This window comes from Nyctereutes procyonoides, unplaced genomic scaffold (genome assembly GCF_905146905.1).
Source record: "Nyctereutes procyonoides isolate TBG_1078 unplaced genomic scaffold, NYPRO_anot_genome, whole genome shotgun sequence".
Taxonomy (NCBI): Eukaryota; Metazoa; Chordata; class Mammalia; order Carnivora; family Canidae; genus Nyctereutes; species Nyctereutes procyonoides.
The window spans coordinates 5,365,332-5,383,610 of NW_026575121.1; the positions used below are offsets into that span (position 1 = coordinate 5,365,332).

The following is an 18,279-nucleotide window of genomic DNA, read 5'->3' on the forward strand; positions in this document are numbered from 1 at the left end:
GAAAAACAGTGGACACAGTAAAAAGCTCAGTGGTTGCCAGGGGGTTAGAAGGGCAGGGTGAAAACACAGAGCACAAAGGATTTTTAGGGACGTAATACTCTCATACTATTAACAGTGGATATGTGTCATTATCCGTTTGTCCAAACCCGTGGAATGTACGATACTGAGAGTGAACTACAATTGAAACCGCAAACTCTGGGTGATCATGGGGTGCCACTGAAGGTTCGTCAGTTGTGACACTGCCCCACCCTGTTGGGGATGTGGACAACCCTGAGGCCAAGCATGCCTGAGGGTGGGGATCTATGGGAACTCTCTGCACTATCTGTTCCATTTTGCTGTGAACCCAAAAACTACCAGAAGGAAAAAGAAGCCAGAGCAGCACACTGATGTTAACTGGCCCTAGCCTTCTCATGCCTTTATTACTTCCCCGCGTTTAGGAAGGTGGTAATTCTGCTCCTCAGCAGGCACACACTGGTGGCTGAAGACCAGGAGACAAGTGGAAGGCAGGAAGTTTTCTTTGGCCGAGTTTCCGTGCCCAGTGCTCCTTGGAGGCCTCAGACTCTGCTGGGCTTCTTGGGGTCCTTGTTCTTGGCAGGCATGAAGGCATAGAGCTCCTCAATGAGCATCTCCATTCGGGCAGTGACCTCAGTCACCGTGTCGATGACCAGCTTTTGCTGCAGCTTCAGCTTGTTGTTCTCCCACAGGGCCTTGTTCTCCTCCTGGAAGATTCTGTGCTTCTCGCGAAGCACGTGAAGGGCCCTGTTCTCCTCCTGCAGGAGGCGGTTCTCCTCCCGGAGGATCTGCAGATTCTGGTTCTCCTCCCGCAGGGCCTGTAGCACCTGGTTCATCTCTCTCAGTAGCTCCAAGGATTGGCTTCCATCCGGCAGGCCCGAACTGGCTTTCATCTCTTCATCCCCAGAAGACCCAGACAGGTTACCGACCATCTGGCGTAGGACCCGGAGTGTCTTGGAGTCCTCCTGGGGGGTCGACGGCCCCTTGGACTCCTCAAAAGGCGAGGAGAGGCCTGTGCTCTGGTCTGGCAGCAGCCCAGGCACATGGGCCTCCTCATGAGGCAAGGGGGCTGTCTTGTTTTCCTCCCCGGGGCCTACCTTCTCCTCCGTCTGCACCCAGTAGGCCTTCCTCTGCTCCAACAGCTGCTGCAGGGCCCTGTTCTCTTCCCTGAGGAGCTGAAGGGTGCTGTTCTCCTTGCTGCGGTGCATCTGCAAGGCTGTGTCCTTCTTCACCACCTCCAGGGCCACATTGTCCTTGTGCAGCAGTGGCAAGGATGCCCTGCTCTCATCATGGCCCAGTGTGGCCTTGTGCTCCTCCCAGAAGACCTGCAGGATCTTGTTCTCTTTCCGGAGGGTCCTGTTCTCCTCCCGCAGGGCCTTGTTCTCCTCCCGTAGGGCCTTGTTCTCCTCCTGCAGCAGGTACTCCTTGGCCAGCCTCTTGTGGTGCAGCTTATGGTGGAAAGAGGAGGATGGAGAGAAGTACGGGGACTGGAGGCGGCAGTTTTCATTCACCCACCGCCCATCCTGGAAGACAAACATTTCATCGCTGAGCTGCACCCGAGGAGGGTTGTAATCCAGCTCGAGGTCTGCCTGGGATGTGGGGCGCTCCATGGGGTCCAAGGGCACAGAGGAGAAGCGATTCAGCGGGTAGGAGTGCTGGCTGACCACTCTGCGGCTCAGCCTGGGCAGGGCAGCCTGCCTGGCACAGCGTGGGGTGGGGTACAAATTGTGGAGCCTCAGGAAAGGCTCAGCTGTGCCCCTCTGTGGGAGAGAACAGAGAAGCCCAGAGTTAGTCAAGGAGCTAACATACCCAAGCTTGCTGACCCAATAAGAGGCCAAGATAACCCACAATTAACTCAGTTTGATAGTCCGGTATGGCCACAGAGGACACTTTTGTTTGGTCTCTTGGGAGTCCTCATGAGAAAATACAATTGATCCTCATTCTTCACAGCAGCTCTGTTTTGTAAAATTAACTGCAAAGACTAAATCACAAATACCAAACCACTGCTCCTAGGAGAAATGTAGGGTTAGGTTCCTGACACCCTTCAGCCACGGTTTTGTCAATCAATACATAACTTTGTATTTATATGTATTTCTGTTGAAAGACATCTTACTTAGTATGCATTATGAATTCATTCACATTGAACTTTCAGCCAACAGCACTGTCTCTCATGCCTGAACAAAGCTTATCTAACCCATGTTTTTTCTCTATAAGGCACATCACACCTTCTTCCATTTAGGAACACTGGACAGACCTTCAATATACTTGGGGGCCATTTGAAACCATGAAATCACCCCAAGAAAAGCACAAATAAACTGTACGAAGGACCCTATTCTACAGTATGAAAGCAGAAACAAGGCTTCTTAGCTAGAATGTGCACATCAGGTGACTTAAATTTCTCATCACTCTGTGCATGTCTGTAAATGACCACCAAACCAAAGTGCCACAGGTATTGACTGGGTGGTTACAGATTTCAGTGAGTGGACAAATACACACATAGGGAATCCATGACTAATGGCAACTGCATATGTATTTTACAGGTTGAAAGCATTGATTTGGAGTCAACAAATATTTTGATTTCAGGCCCCACTATTTTATCAGTTACAAGGATATGGCAAGTTATTTGAGTTTCAGTTTCTACATTTTCAACTTGGTATAACTACATCAACTGCTTTGCCTCACAGAGGTATTTTTAGGATTAAAAAAGATTATGTATGAAAGCATGAAACATGGGCTCTGGCACACTTCTGTCACCTTAGAGGAGGAATAAACACTCTTCTCAATCAACCCCAGCTGCAGATACAGACCCATAACAGGCATAGGCAGAGAAGCAGCATGAATCTCCCCAAGAGACACCCAAATCACTGTGTCTGAAATGGTGGTGCTGTCCATTAGCAGAGCAGCATTTCTCCCTTGTCCCATTCAGGCTTGTCCTTCACTCTTAGCAACCCTGAGGTCTGTCCTTCCAGCAGCCCCTTTCATATCCACCAGCAGAGTGTTAGGCTCAAAGCAGAGTCCAGCTGGCAATTTTGGAAAAGAAGGGTACCATCACGGACATATCACTGAGCCATGAGGGTTCAACACAGTTGTTGATAATGAAGACAGCAAAGGATACCAAAGAATTCATAGAGAGGAATTCATGATGGTGGCCCATACATCTCAAGATATATATATATAGGGGATCAGAGCCACAGAGCTTAAATCCAGTAAGCTAGTAGCTCTTATACTTTCCATTTTAGAATAATCAGCTGAGTGTGTTTAAAATTGACTTATTGTTAAAATTTATTTATTTAGTTTTGAGAGGGAAGGAGCGAGCATGAGTAGAGAGAGAAGGTCAGAAGGAGGGGGAAAAGCAGACTCCCCCCTGAGCAGGGAGTCCCACACGAGGCTAGATCCTGGTACTCCAGGATCATGACCTGGACCAAAGGCAGATGCTTAACCAACTAAGCCACCCAGGCACCCCTTAAATGCAGATTTCGGAGTTCCCTACTTGTAAGACTGATTCACTTAGTATGGATTATGCTCCAGGAATCTGCATTTCCAATCAGCTCCCTCAAGCAATTCTGGCTACAGGTGGTCAGGACAGTTCTGAGTCAGCTGGAATGTGCAGTCTTCCTAGTTGGAGGTTACACCAGGGTTAAAGGCTAAGGTATCAAGACTGGGGGTCATAAGAATTCTCATCCTCATTCTGTTGCTGATGGGCAGTATGAAACTAGAAACTTTTACCCTGTCTGAGACCCAAACATTTTACTAGTAAAAAAAGAGAAAGCCAGACTCCCTGATCTTAAAGGCACCTTCAAGGGGTGCCTGGTGGCTGAGTTGGTTGAGCATCCAGCTCTTGGTTTTGATTCAGATCATGATCTCATGGGTCGTGATCTCAGGTGTTGTGGGATCAAGCCCCACATTAGGCTCCATGCTCAGCAGAGAGTCTGCTTGAAAATTCTCTCCCCCTGCCCCCACTCGTACAACATGCACTCTCTTTTTCTCTAAAATAAATAAATCTTTTTTTAAAGACACCTTCTAACATTTAATGTCAATGAAATATACCGTAAAATGGAAATAAAAACACATGCCCTGTTTGGTTCACCACACTGTTGTAAAGATTGAATGAGACAACGATTGCAAAAGTGTTTTTAAAACTGCCAGGTGCCATGGAAATGTAAGGTATTGTAATCAAGAAATGTATAATTTGCTAATGGAAGAATTCTGAGGTGTATTCAGAAGGTGGTGAACAGGTGGAATGTGTCCTGGAGAAGAGGCAACAATTGCAGCAATGAATTTAAATAAAAATAAGATCATGATAGCTATTTCTAAATACACACAAAAAGCATTTCATCTTAAGTATATTGCAATGTTCTCCAAATATCAATTCCTCATTTCTTAGTTATTTTCACAATTTTACAGATAGAGAAGATAGAAAACAAGTCACATTGTCTGCATTAGATATATGGGTATAGAGAGAAATATAATTTGCAGTGTATCACGTTGGCTAGGATTCTTTAAGACCCAAAGAGCTAGATAAATAGAAGTCACAGTTCTATGCTATTAACTTTGCAATAAGCACATGTCATTAACTTTATAAGGATGTGTTTAATCTTCTAGATAGTGAGGGTAAAAGAACATTCTGCAATCAGAACGAACTTACTTTAAATAAATCCAGCCTCCATGGTTTTCATATTTCTCAATTTGGAAAGCACATTGGCTCTTGTGGCTGAACCTATGACCAGACTGAACCTCACTGTGGGCAGCCCAGCCCATTTAAAGTCCCTGGGTCCCAGACTTCTGGGAAGATTCACCATAGTCACTAAGGAGTGGATCATGAGAGGACCTCTCCATCCAATGCGCGCCCCCCCCCCCACAGCAGGATCTCATTCTAGAAAACATTACCATGGAAATAATGGCTTTAGTCAACAGTGTGTATCCCAATCTTGAGAAGAAAAAGGAAGAGGGAAACAAATATTGAGCTCCAATTTCATGCCAGGCCTTAAGCTGAGCATTATGCCCACAGAATTAATTTAACCCTCACCATACTGACTTAATGTTGTTATTATTATTCCCATTTTGCAGATAGAGAAACAAACTCAGAATCTAAGTGAAATTATCAGTGTGAGTTCACCCACTAATGTCACAAACCCAGTCCTGGCTGCCTGAAATTACAATGTGTGAATCACGCACATCGGAAATCACCATGGATTTCTCAAAGGACTTGTAGTAGTTGGGGGTGAAGATAGCTTTGTTAAATTTGTACTATGGAAAACTTCAAACAAACACAAAAAGAGAGAGAAGAGTCCATTAAACATCCATGTACCCCTCACCCAGCTTCTGCAGTTACCAAGTCCAGGCCACTCACATATTTCAACTGTACGTCCACCCAACTCCACCACCACTCCCCACCCATTGCATTGTTTTAAAGCAAAGTGTATAGACATCGTGTTATTTTACCCATAAATACATTAATATGTATTCTTTTGACAAATCGTCAATACCATTAACAATGATCACTTAATATGGGCAAATACTGAGTCAATGTTCTAATTCCCCTAATTTTCTTATTTCTATTTGATAATTATAATTATTTCATTTCAATGAGAGATGCACACATCTTGATCCAATTGAACATCCAAAGATAAATCACTAATGCTTTCTACTGTTTATTACTGCTCAGAGTATTCATGATGGTCTTTAACTCATCATATCCAGCTGCCTTTATTCTGCTTTGGGTACCCGAGGAGTTTTCAACTGTCCTCTCAGCAGAAATGCACTAATTAAAACCTTACCATGTGGGTGACAGATCCCTCCCTAGCTATCAACAATCTGGATATTTGGACTCGTATCCTTACACATGCCATCAGGTGACCTTGGTCACATCCTCTCACCCTCTGACCTTGGTTTCCACATCTGTATAATGAAGGGTCGGTGACATGATCTCTAAATGTCTTCTTGGTCTAACATTCTCTGGTCTAGTGGATCCATGTTTATAAATGGGCACCACTATGGCCTCAGCTGCCCTCTTTACCATCCTTAACATCTTGCCCCCTTCCTTTAAATGGCCAATGCTTCCACACAGACTCTATGCCTTCTCTGTTACATGCCCACAACACCCGATCCAGACAATGCTGACAGGCTAATAGGTCCCCTCTTTACTTCCTTCCCCAGAACCAAATTCCCCTTTCACGACTAGTCTTGTATCTTCCCTCCAATTCCCAGACAGGATCAAGGAGGTCAAGTCCAGCGTTGCCTCGTTAGCCTAGTGTCTTAGAACACAAAAACATTTAAAAATTCTTTAGCAGTCATGGATTTATTTTCATGATTATTAGAAGAACATACCTGTTTTATCAAACCCAAAATCCTATGAGTAGTATCAAGATGAGGTTAAAGTAAATCAGTACCTTCTTCCGAAAGTGAGATTTATAAGGAAAAATACCAAATATCCAGGCATTTCAGAGACTCCAGGAATCATGATTAAAGACAAGAAAAAATGTTAAGTCTAATAAATTCTTTCTCTCCCCAGTTCCAGTCAGACCTAGGTGGACACAGTCCTTAAATAAAGGCTCCTTTCTGGCCTTGTAAAAACTTCCCACCCTAAATCTGTTTCTACTCTGAATATTCTTGCACCAATTCTTGCTCCACATTTGTGTTGATCAATCAACTAACATTAATTTGGCACCTGGTCTCAGACCCTGCCTTCAGTGAACTTCTGGTCAATTTGAAAATTCAGTGAGTAGCACCAATTACTGCTTGGTGCAAATGAGGGAAGTCAAAGAGCAGTAGGCAATAACGTAGGCTGTACAATATGGGGGTCAAGGGACCAGGCATCATAAAATCCAAAAAGAGTCCTAGCTTTACACTGTATGAGTGTGTGACCTTTACAAAATCGTTTCATTTCTGTGCCTACATTTCCATATCTAGAAAATGTAGAGGCTAACATGATTCAGAGCCACCCTGTATGTTTGTACAAATAACCAACTTTAGGGGATCCCTGGGTGGCTCAGCGGTTTAGCTCCTGCCTTCAGCCCAGGACGTGGTCCTGAAGTCCCAGGATCGAGTCCTGCGTCAGGCTCCCTGCATGGAGCCTGCTTCTCCCTCTGCCTGTGTCTCTGCCTCTTTATCTCTCTGTGTATTTATTCTCATGAATAAATAAATAGAATCTTTAAAAAAAATCAAAACAAAATAACCAACTTTAGAGGGTGCCAGTCACAACTGCTGTTGCAGTGCACAACCTGTATAACCATCCACAAACAACCTTACTAACATCTGCCCTATTTCTTTTAGGGAGTTTGTTTCACAGCCCAAAAGTGAAAGGAGAATATGTCACCATTGGTCATGGGTTCATTATACCTTTCCATCACCTTGTTAGGAGGACAACCAAGAGACTCTTCCTCAGGAGTGCCGTGTTCACTGCTGTAACCTAAGATGCATTAGTGCCAGATCCAGAAAGGGGCTTGGGCACAGACATTTCCCTCCCAGAGCCCGAATCCCACCTGTGGATGGGAATCCCTCCTTAGCATAAGGCCTGGCCCTCTCCCTGGCATCTCCTTTTTAAATACAAGTGGTCCTGCAAGGGAATTGCTTGAAACCACCAACTACCAAGTGCCTTTGTCTATTGGCCTTGTGGCAAATGGAGAGCATGGAGGAAGAATGGCCAATGGGAAGGGGGTGGGCGAGAACAAAGGGGAGGTGATAAGACCAAGGTCTCTTACTGATACTGTGGAGTTTCTAAGGAACAGGACTCTCTGAATGGGACCTTCCAGGATGGAGTAGGCAGGCTTAGCTGACATGCTCTACAGTTCTCTCCACTCCTGGAAAACTATGGCTACCACAGACTAGAAGAGATGTCCAAATGCCCCAGTAGACTCCAAATCTGCTGACCAAGTTTTCTGTAAACACCTACTCTCCCAACATTCCTGAGGGTTACAATCAGAGAACATTAGCCATGTGAGGTACTATTCAGGCATGTGGAGCTGAGGCCCCAGGATGCTGAGAGGAAGAGCCCAGTATGCTACTAATTTTCAGATAGAGGGACAAGGCTGAGTCTCATTTTCCGAATGTTAAATTAACTCAGCTGCCTAGCACCATGATACAGCCAACGTTGGTTTTAATAAATGCTAACAGGCAAGAGGGTCATTCACAGGTCAATGTGAATGATTTTGAGAGAATTATAAAATTAACAGCAATAAGGATAAAAATGTCACCATATGTGATAGTTTCAGGTAATTGTTTAACGCAGAAACTCAGGGGAAATCTCAGAAATCTCCTGGAATCTTTCTCCCAAATTGGGAGAGAGATGGGAATTGTCAGCAGATTCCATAGCTTCTTATTCTTGAAGAAGCCCAAACAAAGGAGAGTGAGAACAAGAGTCCTGCATGGAGCACTGGAAGGTGCTGTTGGAGCTCATTCTGATCTGGTATAGACCCTTTGCTAATGATCTAGCCATAAACAATCCCTTCATGAGAAGTCACCCAGAGCACTCATCAGGGAAATAAGGAAGCCTGTGAGAACGGGATGGTCATGCGCAGAAGGAACCAGGTCGGCTAGCTTGGGCAAGAAATAACAGTGATGGCTGGCAAGTTAATGCACTGTTGGGAAATAGATCCAAAACCACAAATATTTAATGTGAGAAGAAAAACTGGAAAGCGATAAGACCTGAAAAGACCTAAGGGTGATAACAAATAGTGAACCACAGGCATTTGCAGTGTAACTGAAAAGCCCAAATGCCCAGCATAACTGGGAGCTGGGAAGCCAGAGGCACTTTCTGGAGACACAAAAACGGATGGGCTGCGTCCCAGAATAAAGCAGCATGTGGCAAATCCACACAAGGAACTTAGAGGCAGGCAGTTAAGGTGCCCACAGAGGAGGCGCTATTTCCTAAAGGCAAGAGAACAGAGAGAGCTAAGATGTGACCTGGCCCCACCAGGTGGCATAGGCCTAGCTTGTGGTGTAGTGGAGAGAGTGGACACTGGCCTGCTTTCAACCCCCTATCTAGCTCTGCCATTACTGGAGGGGCTGCTGGGGCTCAAGTTTCCCATGCCTATACAATCCCTACCTCACACTAGCATTGCCCAGTGCCTGCCACATGACCAAACCAGTGCTCAGTCACTATTTTTTCCTCCCCTTGTTAACCAGGTCAATTTCCCCTGAGTCATGCACAATTTCATTTGGGGAGGTCTAACGAGTACACTGGTCCCTTCACAGTCCTGGTGGTGGCACAGTCCAGATAATCTAAATTTATAGACACCCACACCCCTCCCTCACAGTTTCAGCCTAGAGCATCCTGGCAGGTGTCTGAAACTTGGTGTATGACTTGGGTCTCCCTGGCAGGTATACCCCATGAGGCCACATCTTCCCATGAGGGGTATACATTCTGTGCCCTCCGTGCCCTCCAAAACCACAACAGCAGCACCAAGTCCTGCAGTGCAAGAAGTGAATGGCCCCAGAACAAGCTTGAGCCTTCTTAAACCACCCCCCAGGTTCTGTTCACCTTCACTCCTCCTTCAGGCTGGCCTATCTCTGGGACCTACGCGGGGAGAGTTGTACTAGGTATACTAGTACAGAAAAGACAGAAGACTTTTTCCAATCTCTTTATCACATGACCACTATTTCAAATCCTATTCCTGGGGCACCTGGGTGGCTCAGTGGTTGAGAATCTGCCTTTGGCTCAGGTCATGATCCCGGGGGGCCTGGGATTGAGTCCCACCCACATCAGGCTCCTTGTGGGGAGCCTGCTTCTCCCGTTGTCTGTATCTCTGCCTCTCTCTCTCTCTCTCTCCTCTCTCTCTCTCTCTCACGAATAAATAAAATCTTAAAAAAAAACCCTATTCCTGCCCCTATCCCCAACCTCACCCTCAGGTTGGCACCCTCTTCCTGTCCCTTAATGAGGCTGTGAACAAACCAAAGGCACAACACCCACCCTCAGGGGAGTAATGGCCAGCAGAACTACATGGCATTTCAGTGGAAAGAATCAGACTTAAAGCAAGGTTCCTTGAGCTGTAGGAACCCTGTGGGCAAGCCATCCTGTCTAATGATCAGGACAAAGTAGCTCATAGTCTAGGCTTCATGAGCTGAAACTGATGAAGTGGCTGCTCACTACAAAGTTATAAGGATAATGGGAAAACAAAGAGCCAGAATGTTCTTTTGTCCTGTCTTTCCCTCCTACTGAATATACTTGCCCAGACTGTTACAATTATCTCCACCTATTGAAAGAATGACAGAGGTCTTCTTTGTAATCTTGTTCTCCGCAAAATACTTAAGATACAGCTTTAGAAAACATGTATATATCATTTTGTTATGTGTACTAGATATAATTATGTAGTCATATATTATATCTGTAATTATATAAATATGTTACTATAAATAAATAAGTATATATATAGGATGCCCACTGGTACTCGATCCTGTTCCTACACACCCTGTACCTCGCTTTCAGGTAGTTACCTCTGCATTGGATTCCTCCAGCCTACATTTCAGCCCCTCTGGTTGCACGGCCATGATCTTCCAACAGTGCCTTAGGTGACTCTGGAGAAGCAAGGCTGCCCCTTTGTGACATAGCAGCAGGAGAAACAATCCAGTCAGGAGAACCCCACCAAGGAAACGGCTGCTTAGCAGGACAATACCTGAGACTCTCCAGACTGTCAAGACTTCATCTGTTTACAGGCCTCCTTTCTGAGTTCCCCTTCCACTCTATCTTTGTATACAGCAGGCCTCAATTCCCTTGGCACCTCCAAATCACCCTGTACCTCTTGGTCCACGTCCTGGGCTTTCTACTCATGGATTCAGTCATATGCATTTGGTTCCAAGTCTCAGTTCTAATTCTCTCCCAGAAATCCAGAATGGTTGTACAATAGCAAGCACCAAAACATTGAAGTCTGGGAAGAATGTGGCTTACTTCAGAGTGTCATAGAAACTGTAAGCCTTATGAGGGCTGAGAGGTCTTACCAGGTCACCGAACCCACCTTCCTCATTTGAGGGATGACAAACTGAAGACCCAGAGTAGCTAAGTGAATTCCCCTTGGCACACAGCTAGTTGGCAACTAGAGGTCCTGACTACCCTGTTCATTCTACAAGATCTTGCTACAGTCTTGAAAGAGGAGGGTTATTCTGGCTACAAGGAAGTTGCACCCTTCTGTGATTATCCCTACCTGAGGCAGAATCACATTGATTGGAATTTCTAGGCTTTCAGATCTGGTATCTTGTTTTCTTGTAATATTTGGCGTCGAGTGCTGTGGGAAAAGAGAAAATAAAACGATTTCTGCTTCCCAGCCCATCCTCTGAGCTTCAATTGCTCAGTCTGAAAAACAGATGACTTTCTATTCACTTATCCCCTCTTGTCAACTATGTACATTATGAAAATAGTATCTTAAAAGATCCTTATCAATCTCTAGACAGAAATTAAGACAGATTTTATAGTTGGTGTTAAAAACCTTCCAAAAAGTCTTTGGAGCAGAGATACCCATACCAAATACCTTTTCTAAGGTTATTACTTCTATCTCAAGTAAAAAGCCATACCAATGTTAGGTGCCAGGTATAGGTCCTATGTAGGAGTTGGTCACCAAAACACTCAGAACATTCCAGAGGTGACATCACAAAAAAATATGGTGTTTTTCAGGGCTCATGGTCTCTCTGAGCATCACAGGTGGGAATGAGGCACCTGGCAGGAAGAGTCACCCTGGTTATGTCTACCTGGCTGGTCAGGGTCAGTGTGACACACAATAACCCAAACATTAGCCCCCTATTTGGTCATCTTTGTTACTATTCATATCCCCACTGCCTGGCTGGGCTGTAAGCCCTACCTTCTCTCTAGAGCTAGCATCTTCTACTTGGAGTTGTATCACTCAAAAAGGGAGAAATCCAAATTGAACTCATTTCAGACCAAGAGAAGCCACGGAGTCTGAGATATTTTCTGACACCAACCAATTCTCCAATTCTCTGAGGCCAACTGTATGTCCTATAATTCAATTCAATTCTTAGACAATGTACCTGGAGTGGGTGTCAGGTCACCTAAGTTACAGGGCTCAGTCCCACAAGACTGCCTACACCAGACTTTAGACACCAGTCACAACTCTCAGGCCACCAGTATTTCTGAATGACCAGCTATGAATTGGCGGGGGTCCTACAAACCCCTCCTCACCTCTGTAATTTGCTAGGATAGCTAACAGAACTCAGGAAAACACCTTACTTACAATTACTTTTGTTATAAAAGATGCAGCTCAGAAACAGCCAAATAGAAGATGCTTAAGTCAAGGTATAGGGGGAGAAGGACATGGAGCTTCCACACCCTCACAGGTCATACCATCCTCCCAGCTTCTCCATGTGTTCACCAACCCAGAAGCTCTCCTAACCCTATTAAGGGTTTTTATGGAGGTTTCATTACCTGGTCGAGTTTGATTAAATCACTGGCCATTGGTGATTAAAGATTTCCAGCCCAACCCACCCCCCATCCCCCATTTCCCAGAAGTGGAGAGGTGAAATACTTGAAAGTTCCCAACCTCTAATCACATAGTTGATTCTTCTAGCAACTAGTGCCCATCCTGAAGCCATCTAGGGGCCACCAAGGGTCACTTCATTAGCATAAAGTCAGGTGTGTTCGGGGGGCACTCCTTGTGAATAATAAAATCCTGCTTTAAATTCTTTTGGATATATACCCAGAAGTGGGATTGCTGGATTATATACAGTTTTATTTTTAATTTTTTGAAGAATTTCCATACTGTTTTCCCATAGCTGCTGTGCCATCCTTTTACATTCCCATCAACAGCTCACAAAGGTTCCAGTTTTTCCACATCCCTGTCAAAGCTTGTTTTCTGTTTCTCCAAGGGTTTCTAGTGATTAACTCTCACACCGTTGGAAAACTCAGTTCAGCTTTCCCTTATAGATGCACCTCATAGAAGCACCTGTACATCGCCCTTGGGCGCTGATCTAGGAAATCTAAACAAAGAGGGAACTAGCCGTGCTCATCTCCTGGGGGTGCCCAAACAAAGGACCATGAAATGGGGACACCTGGGTGGCTCAGCAGTTAAGCATCTGTCTTCGGCTCAGGGCATGATCCTGGGGTCCAGGATGGAGTCCCACATTAGGCTCCTTCCTTGTGGGGAGCCTGCTTCTCCCTCTGCCTGTGTCTCTGCCTCTCTCTCTGTGTCTCTCATGAATAAATAAAATCTTAAAAAAAAAAAAAGGACCATGAAATTAATGGCTTAAAACAACAGAAATTTATTGTCTCACAGTTCTGGAGTCCAGAAGTCAAAATCATTGGCAGGACCATGCTCCCTCTGAAACCTATAGGGGAGAACCGTCCTTTGCCTGTCCCCTGGCCTCTGAGGGTTGTTCACAATCCTTGATCCTCCTCAATTTGCATGTGCAGCACTTACATCACTGCCTCCACCTTCACATGGCCTTCTCCAGACATGTGTCTACAACTGTTGTCTCCTGGAGACAGCAGTCATACTGGATTAAGGTCCACCCCATTCTAGTAAAATCTCATCCTAATCACATCTGTAAGGACTCTATTTCCAAATAAGGTCATATTCTGAAGCATTGGGGGCTTTTAACTTCAACATATCTTTTGGGGGTTGGAGGATACAATTCAACCCATAAGAGAAGCTAACACTGAACACCTAATGAGCACAGCAAGGTGCCAGATACTTTATTTGTGCTATTTTACTTAATCAGAGTCATTGGCACATATATCAAGTCCTCCCCCCTTGGTTATTAGCCCATCCTTGAGGTCTCTAAGACCATTGCCCTGGCCCATCTCCAACAGGTTCACTTGAACCCCTCCCGCCCACAAAAGATAGCTCTAGTGCCAAGGAGCACAGCTCTTCCCTGCAAGGCTCCTCCTGGACCAAGGTATCTGGTAGTAAGCCTTATGTATTTTATTACTATTGTATGTATTATATGTTATTCTTATTTGTTATGATTTTCGTTTTGTGACTTTTGCCCGGTCTCAGCCATCCTGCTTGGCCATGTTCCACCCAGTGTAGCAAAATCCTTACCTCTGTCCTGAGGCCATCTCTGCATAAAGAAACACCCCACCCCTTTTTAAGCTCCTCTTGGCTTCTTACTGTGACACACTCCCCCCCCAGAATGATACCCATGACCTCAGGAGAAACAAGATATAATTCATCCTAGAAAGGAAGTCTTGCTATTAGATGATCACAGAAACTCCCAGGATCCAGATGATGGTGGAAATCATTCCTTTTTCCATTTCAGTGCCAAGTGGTCCAGCAGAGTTCTCCTCTAATGGGTATCTGGGGACCTTTCTTTTTGTGGGTTCCCTCCGCCCTCACCTCTGCTTTAGTCCTCTGCCTTTATTGTGCTAAGAGGCCTGGCTCCAGGTGAAGGAGTAGCCACCATACTGTGGCTGATAGTGATGGCTCTCACAGCATGACAGTGACTCATTATCCCATCATCTGAACACAGATCCTCTCTCCCCATCCATCTTGCAAGGGGGAGTGCTGGAGAAAGGGAAGAAAACGAATGGACACATGGACTGTCCTACCACATTAGCAGAAAAACAACTTCTTTTATTGAACCCAAAGGAAGGGTACTGATAATAAATGAGGATGATTGGGCGCCTGGATGGTGCAATCAGTTAAGCATCCAACTCTTGGTTTCAGCTCAGGTTGTGATCTCAGGGTTGTGAGATTGAGCCCATGTCTGGCTCCGTGCTCAGCACAGAACCAGCTTGGGATTCTCTTCCTCTTCCTCTGTCCCTCACCCTGCCCCCAGTATTCTGTCTCCATCTCTCTCAAATAAGTAAATAAATCTCAAAAAGAATAAGGAGGAGAAATGAGGATGCAAATAGCCAGGTCATGGACATTAGTATTAGCAGTGTGGAAATCTGGAGACCAAGAATTAGTTACTTACTGTATGTCTTAGCATGTCTTAACTCAGTGTATCACAACAAAATGCCACAGACTGAGTAGCTTAACAAATACTTGGGGCGCCTGGGTGGCTCAGTTAAGTGGTTAAGCCTCTGCCTTTGGCTCAGGTCATGATCTCCAGGTCCCAGGATGAGCCCCACGTTGGGCTCCCTGCTCAGCGAGGAGTCTGCTTCTCCCTTTCCCTCTGCCCTTCTGCTTGTGCTTGCTCTCTTTCTCTCTCTCTCTCTCAAATGAATAAAATCTTTTATTTATTAAGTATTAAAATAAATACTTATTTCTCACAAGTTCTGAGGCTGGGAAGTCCAAGATCAAGGTATTAGCTGATTTGGTTCCTGGTGAGAACTGCTTCCTGGCTTGCAGACAGCTACCTTCTCATGGTGTTCTCACAGAGAGAGTGTTCTGATCTCTCCCTCTCTTATAATCCCACCCTCAAGACTTCACTAAACCTAATTACCCGCCAAAGGCCAAACCTCCAAATATCATAACATGGGGATTAGGGCTTCAACATACGAATTTTGGAAAGACACATTCAGTCTCTACACATGTGACTTGGGCAAGTCACCCCACCTCTCAGAAGTTCAGTCTCATCTCCAAAAGGAGTAAATGATATGTAATTTGAGATAACATACATAAAGAAGCTGACACTCAGCAAGTTCTCAATACTCACTGCCTCAGAGCCCTTTTACGAAATTGTCTTGCTCCTTTTGACTTAAAATCTCAAGCAGCTGACACACAATTGGCGCTGCTGTTACAAAAAAGTCTTGATACTACAACTTCTGCGAAGGCTCTATGGTTGCCAGATTGATAGGGTTTTTTTGTTTTTAAGGGAGAGCATTTGGAACAGGGCCATCCTAGTACTGGCATCTACAGTTGCCTATTAGCTGGACTCCTTCCCTCTCCAAACACACGTACCCATGACTCAGTACGGAGAAGCTTCCTTGAGATTGCACCCAAAATGCCTGTTATTACTCAGATTAACACTGTCATCAATCATCCACGTTCCATGAGCATCCACAATTGGTGGACGCTACACGGAAAATGGAGGTAGACATGCCTCATGGGTGTCTAATCTAAACAGAGCAGAGCCAAAGGAAAGGGCAAGCATGCATCTAAGACTCTTCAGGCTTTCCTCACCTGCAACTATTGGATGATGAATCACAGAGAAAAATTCATTGTGCAGGAGGGTCCATTAGAGAGCACGGGGCCCCTTGCCCTTCCCCATAGAGTCACAGAAACTGCAGCTGTTGGTCCTGGAGTCAGGTGGGCAAGGGGTGCGGGGTACATTATGGCCTTTCTCTCCTCATTGGTGGAGATGGGGATGAAGGTTGGATGCATTTAGTAATTTGTCACGATGCCTGTCATCTCCAAATCACATGACATGATTTGCAATGATGTGTTATTTTTGCTACATAGGGCAGGGTAGCTCTACTTTGGCACCAGAAGAGCAGCCTACGTATAGCCAGGCTTTGGCCAAACTCTTTAGGGACAGCTGGGAGCCCTCACCTTTTGAGGAAGCAGAAGGCAGCAGCCAGGGAGTGCAAGAAAGGCTGCACTCCAAAGTTCGAAAGATAACCAGGATAAGTAAATCCTTGAAGCCAGAAAGGAGATCATGTGCTAGACTGGTCCTCAGAAGTAGGGCCGAAACTTGCAAATCTCTAGAGCTACAAGACATCCTTACAACCAGACTTTTCCTTCTGAATCCAGGAGCGGCTAGAAATTCCCCCAAAATTCTGATGTTTTCCTAATCTTAGTCCATTAGTTCACTTGAGCCAGAGAGAGGCTCTATTAAAAGCTATCCTATGGAAAAAACATTCAGTCTCTAAGAAATTCTTCTTTAGTTTGGAAAAAGTCGCACCTGGGGATCCCTGGGTGGCTCAGGGGTTTAGCGCCTGCCTTCAGCCCAGGGCGTGATCCTGGAGTCCCTAGATCAAGTCCCACATCGGGTTCCCTGTGTGGAGCCTGCTTCTCTCTCTGCCTGTGTGTCTCTCTCTCTGTGTCTCTCATGAATAAATAAAATATAAAAAAAAGGAAAAAGTCATACCTGAAACAAATATAACATTGTATGTCAATTATACTTCAATTATTTAAAAAAATATAGGTGTGGGATGCCTGAATGGCTCAGTCGGTTAAAGCAAGCGGATCTTGAAATTGGCTCAGGTCATGATCTCAGGGTCAAGAGATGGAGTCCGGTGTCAGGCTCAGCACTAATGCTTAAGATTCTTTCTCTGCCCTGCCCCCAACCCTGCTTGGAAAGCATTATCTCTCTCTTAAAAAAAAAAAATTGTGACTGTGTGGTCTCTGGCCCTAGTCAAAGATTGTGATTGGTCTTGTTTTCGCAGGCAGTTAGAAGCCATGGGAGTGGATGCTTCCAAAGGAAGAGGTGGGGAGTCTCTACTTCTGGCCAACAGGGGCAAAACTGAAGGTTTTATTAATATAACTCTAATTAAGATATATGTGATTCTGTACATTTCAATCTGACCAAAATTTAAAAATCATCAAATTAGTTGTGTGGGTAATCCCTTCAATTAATTATCCATCCTTTGCTTCTTAATGATAATGGAATGCTTACCAAATAGCTTGTGATCTCTGAATAGTGCCAAATAAATTGATTAAAATATTTTTTCAAAAAGTAACAAAGATTCCATTTGTTCAGTTTGCTCAGTGAATTTTTTTTTTTAAGATTTTATTTATTTGTGTGAGAGAAAAAGACACCAAAGTCAGGGAGGAGCAGAGGGGAGGAGATTTTATTTGAGAGAGAGAGAGAGAGCATGAGGGAGAGAGAACACAAGCAAAGGGAGGAGGAGAGGGAGAAGCAGACTTCCTGCTAAGCAGGGAGCCCAAAATGAGGCTCCATCCCAGGACCCTGAGATTATGACCTGAGCCGAAGGCAGACGTTTAACTCACTGAGCCACCCAGGAGCCCCTGCTCAGTGAGTTTTAATGTGTTCAGTCTCAAAAAGTGGGTCTGAGATTGGACTTGCATTACTATGTGGAACAACGTCTTAGGTGACAGTGTCTGAGGAGACATTCACCTCCACACTGGGCATCGGATGGGCACACAGACTCTAAGTCAGAGTACCTGTGTTGGAACCTGTTTCTACTTCCGGCTAGTTTCTACCCCTGCTGCTTACCTTTGGCTAAGCCTCAGTTCCTTTGCTGATAGAATGACCATGATCATTCTTGCGCTTTAGGGTGGGGTGCGAGGAGAGACTCCAAAACAGTGGTGCACGGGCTCTGCCCATACTGGTGCTAATAAACACTTACTGATTGGAAAGTTCAGGTGAACTGAAATCCTAATGAATGAACACTTGAGCATTGTCTCTGAGCAAGGCTATGTGCTTGGTAGTGGAGACAAGGAAGGAAAAGGGGAGAAGAAATCAGATGCCATCTGTTGC

General features: G+C 45.0%; 1 protein-coding gene across 1 annotated transcript; it reads right to left on the reverse strand.

The window, feature by feature from the left end:
* Positions 1-513: 513 nt before the first annotated feature.
* CBY2 (chibby family member 2) lies at positions 514-11,589 on the reverse strand. The gene is made up of 2 exons (XM_055336163.1): positions 11,515-11,589; positions 514-1,772 (listed from the first exon to the last, which is right to left on the reverse strand). The coding sequence occupies exons 1-2, from the start codon at positions 11,587-11,589 to the stop codon at positions 555-557; spliced, it is 1,293 nt and encodes a 430-aa protein (XP_055192138.1). The 3' UTR covers positions 514-554.
* Between the last annotated feature and the right edge of the window lie 6,690 nt (positions 11,590-18,279).